Raw genomic sequence first — 6267 nt, 5'->3', positions numbered from 1 at the left:
TTCATTTTATAAACGTAAGAATTTATTTGTTCAAAAAATGTGTAAAACTGAATCTTTTAAAATATGTAAGTCCATTGGATTATTCGATTTTCCTCTATAATTGTTTGTTAAAAAATTATTTATTTAAAATATATTTAAAAACACATGTTAAATTTATGAAAGTCCGTGATAGTTTTTTTTAACCTTTTTAGATACAAAATAATATATATATATATATATATATCCTCTCGACATGTCTCCCCATAAACTCCATGGGAGTGGTATGTCTCTGTATATCATACAAAATGAAACAACACTAATCACATTTCAAAAACACACACACATATATATATATATATATATATATATATATATATGGGTTGCCATTTGGAAGCTCGTACTGTACTACACATTTAACACCATTTTTTTCAATATGCTAAACAGCTGACCCACCAAATTTGGTGTCATCTTGTAAGACATGGCAAAGTGCCTCATTTTTATTTTTTTTTATTAATGCTATTTAGGATCGAGATTTAAGAATTTATAAAATTATGATTAGGCATGGTAACATGACGGGAATGGACCGTGAATGCAATCCCCTGCTCCGATTCCACTATCTCATCCATGTTCTCGACTTTGGTTAGGGAATTCATTACCCCGCCCCGGTTTTCAACATGTCAGGGATTTCCGGACCCGATATCAAGCCATTTTTATAGGGAATCCTTGGCCCTGAGTGGAGTTGGTGAAAAGGGTTCCCTAACGGATCAGCGGCGCAAACCACCATGCCTAATTGTAATAATTTTGAGAACCGGTACATCATGTGCTATTTTACATTAAATTTTTTCATGTACTACGTGAGTTTAGTATATTGATTAACAATTTAACATATATTTGTTTTTGTTTTACAATGTGTCATTTTTATGTGTTTGTGAAACAAAAATACAATTAAAAAATTTCACATTAATTGAATACATATAAAACAAACACATTGTAAAGTAAATATATGTTAATCAATATATTAAATAATATCTTTAACTGGAAAAAATCATGTAAAAACAAAACGTTCGATAATAGTTCTCACAATACAAGAGATTCTCAAATAATTAAATTCACATTATAATTAATTACATAGTTTTAAATTATATGTCATATAAAAATAATTTAATCTTTTCACAAAATATTTAAAAAATCATAAGTTAAATTATTTAATAATATTTTTATAATGTTGCTAGTTTATTATAGCTAATAAGATATTATTTAATATAATAATAATAAAAAACAAATATATAATATTATTAATATTGTTGGAATGGAAAAGAATTGATATTAGAAAATCACCATTTTTTTGTCTTCTTGTGTTGGAGTGAAATTAAAAGAAACTTGATATTGAAAATTCAATCATTTATTTTTGTTTTATTTTATGTACGTGTTGGCGTTGGAATTGGCCTCAAGATGAACCAAATTTATCATAAATTGAATCGATCATCATCTCTCCATGCAAATCTCTACGTTTAGGTGGCCAACAAACGATCAAACAAAATGTTTTTTGGTAGTTTTTTGATTTATCAAACAAGTAACTGAAATAAAAGCTCATGTAATACTAATTTGGGTTCGAATAATATAACTGATAATGATTTTTATTTATATATTCGATTCTGTCTGGTTGGTTCAGTAGAAATATAATTGTTTAAAGTTGATTTAGGTGATGTACTTGCTAATTTGAGGGTTGCTAGAATTTATGACTGTTTGACCAGCTGCTTTGGTTATCCAGCACATTCCATGGCAAAAAGTCCAAATGCATTGCTTCCCCAAAAAAGTCAAAATAGAAATGAGAAGAAGAATAACAAATTCCATTTTATAAAGGTAAAATTGATCATGTATGTACAGTGAAAAATTTAAGAGTTTATTACATCGTGATGGCTATATGCGGTGGTTTCTGAATCTCTTCTACGGTGATTTTTTCCTGTCTCGGTGGTTCACATGGACACGGCATTGCTATGAACCTCGCAAACTGATCTCCAGCCATAATCACCGGCAAACTTCCATCCTCATCTTGCTTCTTTTCCTGTTTCAAATTAAAAACTAGTTAATTCAACAAATTCCGTTAACAATTTTATATAGACAGGATTAATTGTGGATCAATCGGCTATCAGGCTCGATTAATTAGTACTTAATAATTAATGTAAGATCTGATCAGCAATGAAATGAATTACCGAGTAAATAGGTTTAGGTTTAGAATCGGCGTGATCTGAATCAGGATCGGCATCGGAGAATTCACCTCGAAGGTGACGAAGCTTGTCCCAATGGTAACAACAAGAGAAGATGCCGCTGAGGCTGAAAACGACAATCAGAAGCAAAGCGGTGCCGAGGGGAAAGCCTATGGTGGGGCGAGATGAATCGTGATGATGCGGTGGCGCGTAGTAAGGAGGTGACTGCGACTCCATTAACTTGACGACAACTTCGATAGACATATATAGGTAATGAACAAATTAAGGATGAAGAAGATTGAGTAGTGATGTAATTGTTGAGACGTAGGTGGTGGTCTCATGAGTGGCAACAATGGCGTTATGGGATGGATTTCTGCGTCTGGTAAGACACAGAGAAGGAGGTAATGGAAACGGAAATGGAGGTTGAAGATGGAGGTGAAGTTGAGGAGTGAGAGATGGGAGAATTTATAAGGGAAGGTGGGGGCTGCGTTACGTTTACATGGAAATGGTACAGCTGTTCGTCCCCGGCTACGGTACGGAGGGAGGCGTTTTGTGGTAGCGGTGGTAGGTCCCACCCTTCTTTTATTTTTCTTTTTTACTTTTAAAAAAATAATTATTATACTTTTTAATTAAATAAACTAGTTGTGTACCCGCACAATGCGGCGGGAGCCATGAATTATAACGATTTTGAAGTTTCACTGGTTTTATAACACAAGATTTAACGATGATATAGGTTACACTTGGTCTTTACATATTAATACAATTTGAATAAATAAGAGTTATGGTTCCAATTACAGACTATCGATGAAAAAAATTGTATGACAGTTTAAAATCCAATATATTTAAAATCCAACATATTTAAACGACTCCACAAATGTGTTCGATTTACATCAAGAGCAAAGAACCAAAAAACTTGAGTTTTAAGATAAACACTCAAAACCAATAAAGAAAACTACAAATTTGACAGATCATAAGCCATGAAAAGACCAAAAAAGATGGGTTTTAGAATGAAATTTCAACTGCTTAACTTCTTTCTTGTCCAGAAGCTCAGATTAAGATTGAATTAATACATGTATATATATATATATTTCAAAAAAACCCAATAACATATTAATTCAGAACATATTATACAGTGCAATTTGGACAGGCTAATCCCAAAATGTATAGCATATATATAAATAAATAACTATAAAAGTATAAATCGTAATCATTAAAAATATTTTTTCACAATATATATAATATATAATAATATAATTAAGTCAAAAACTATTCAATATTGGACTCATTTCGAAGGTATTAACAAGACGATTATAATGGTGTAACTTGTTAAAATAAAAATGTACTTTTTAAACATGTTTTATTTGATATACGATTATGTATGTTAATTTGATAAATGTTTAAAATGAAAAATTTAAAAGTAAAAGACGTAAAGTAATTAATTAACTAATTATAGGGATATAAAATGTAAATTTAAAGTTATAATTTTTAAAAAAATCCGTTGAATGTGAGAGGTGAATGTATGTGAAGGGGTGAGTGTGTGTGAGGAGAGGAAGGGGTGAAAAAGTAAAAAAGTGAAAAGAGTATCTTGGTCATTTAGAATTTTAAGACTTTAAGACTCTTGATGAATTTACTTAATAAGATAGTATAGATAATAATTATAATAGCTTATAATAACATTTACGTTATCAATTCTTTCCTTCTCAAAAAAAAATTACAATGTTTATTAAGTTTAAATTCATACGTAAAGCTTGGTCTGAACTTTTGAAGGCCCGTTTTTTTATTACTAGAAACGGGTTTGAAAGGCCCTATTCTTGTTTATCTCTAGGTTCACCTTGAAAAATAACCTTATTTTGGTGATCCCAAACTAAATAAGTAGTAGCTCAAACAGACGCTTGACATAATCCTTTGAAGCCAAGGAGAAAGCGAGCAGACACCTGGACGGTAACCTTTCATTTTCTTCGATCTTATTTTTGCTTCGTTTGGCCTCCACAGCTCGCTTTGACTTGATCTGTATTCTAATTAACCTTTTTACATGATAAACTTTACTGCCTTCTAAAAAATATCTGTTAGAATCATTAAGAAATCCCATATTACTCCCTTTTTGTCCCGTCCTCTCTATACAATTTAATTGAAACTTTTTTAGGGTACTCATTTATATTTGGTATATTTTCATTGCAATCGTTTGTGTTATCAGGAATATCATTAAAAAAATTTATTGAAGGTCCATTCATCAAAAATTACAGTGAAAAAAGTTAAAACATTATAACTATTTGAACAACGATTACAATACCAAACATGTCAAACTCGTTGGAATACAATATTCAAACTCATTAACATAAATGATATAAGAGGTAATTGTGACCTTTACCACGCATCCTTACGTTTTTGACTGGTCACTGTAATGTTTAGCAAGTTTATAACTTCAAGTACAACAACAACTTGTCACGTTAATCGGCTTATCAAAATGGGATTTTCAAACTTGACGATAAATAAAACTCTAATAAAAGCTTATAAAAGTGTATGCATGCTGAAGAGTTCGGTTATGTAGCAGCTATGCATCCTACAGACATAACATACATATATGCAATTTGGCATGATTAATTGATATCTTGTATATGAACTGGCTAAACATGGTCAGTTATTTCTAATTAGATTAGAAGACTTTCTACACAACATTAAAACATGCAAAATAGAAAACTGTAAAAATTATTCACCTAGTCATTTATAAAGGGATCTGGACCCTTGATCCTTTTTATTTTCACCCAACCCCATGAATTTTGTTTGATACAAGAATCGATCTGATGCATCTCAGTGCATCTTACTAATATTGATCTTCAACTATGGTTGATCCAGTGAAAGATATCTCTTCTTACCATTCGCTATAGTTTTCATTCTCACATGAACTCAACCCTTCAAATATAAACCCTCTAATTAGTACAAACCATGCATACCAATTTCAATTTTCAATTTTAATCTAATGAATATTTGGTTTCATGAATATCTCGATTGTTTCTTGAGCTAAAACATTAACATAATGAATGAAATTGATCATTTTTCATGAATATTCATATCATAATAAATAAGCTCTGATCATTTCCATAAATTTGTGTGGTTCACTGCTTTGTGTTAATTAAAAGGTTTGCATTTGAAACTTTCTCCCCTCTATCTCGATACATATGATAGTAAATAATAGAGCATTCATATTAAATCAATAATATTTTTAACTTTTTCTTATAGATATTTTATTTATAGATGGGAATATTATTCTTCACAAGGAATATTAATGAGTAACTTACAGATTCGGTCCCAGTGGTTATATTAGAAATTTGGATTGGATCCCCCAAACAAACTAATAATAGATTTGGTCATTGTAGTTTTTATTTTGTTGTAGATTGGGTCCCTCCTTCAAAACTTTGTTAGTTTGGAGCTATTAGACCCCTCACGTGCTCCCCATACGAAGGGTATATTTGTCATTTTAAAAAATTTAAATTTCAATAAAAAAAAGCTTTCCTTCTCATCTGATATTAAAGAGGCCAAAAGCCTAAATCAAAAACTCTTCGATTCTCTGCTTCTAATCACATTCACTAATGCACCCAATAATCCAAGATCTCTTGTGTCTATCCTCAACAACGATCCCTTCCAATTTTGTTCATCTTCTTCGACGAAACCCACTATGATTCCAAAAGTAGAATAGAAAGATGTTGATTTTAATGAGGTGGAATATGCAGATTTCAAAGAGTGCATATTTTAAAGAACTGCAAACGAATGTGCATATTCTAAAGAATTGTAGAGGAATATGAAGTTTTTAAATAGTGCATATTTAAAGAATTGCAAAGAAATGTACAAATCTTAAAGAGTGCAAATTCTAAAGAGTTTGCAGATTTTAAAAAGTGGCAAAGGAATGTGCAGATTTTAAAGAAAACAAATTTCAATGTATGAGGTCTAATGGCTCCAAACTATTAGACCCCATACTAACAGAATTTGAAGGAGGAATCTAATCTGCAACAAAATCAAAACTACAGTGACCAAATTTGTAATTAATTTGTTTAGGGGATCCAATCCAAAATTCTAATATAACCAT

General features: G+C 30.8%; 1 protein-coding gene across 1 annotated transcript; it reads right to left on the bottom strand.

Annotated features, from left to right (window-relative positions):
- Positions 1–1804: 1804 nt before the first annotated feature.
- Positions 1805–2678, bottom strand: LOC112524923 (uncharacterized protein At5g65660-like). Its single transcript, XM_025134869.1, has 2 exons — positions 2193–2678; positions 1805–2044 (listed from the first exon to the last, which is right to left on the bottom strand). The coding sequence occupies exons 1-2, from the start codon at positions 2448–2450 to the stop codon at positions 1886–1888; spliced, it is 417 nt and encodes a 138-aa protein (XP_024990637.1). The 5' UTR covers positions 2451–2678; the 3' UTR covers positions 1805–1885.
- Positions 2679–6267: the final 3589 nt, after the last annotated feature.

The sequence above is a fragment of the Cynara cardunculus genome (genome assembly GCF_001531365.2).
Source record: "Cynara cardunculus var. scolymus isolate 2C chromosome LG 1, CcrdV1, whole genome shotgun sequence".
Lineage (NCBI taxonomy): Eukaryota > Viridiplantae > Streptophyta > Magnoliopsida > Asterales > Asteraceae > Cynara > Cynara cardunculus.
Note: the sequence above shows the minus strand (reverse complement) of the source record. Positions and strands in the feature narration are given on the sequence as shown.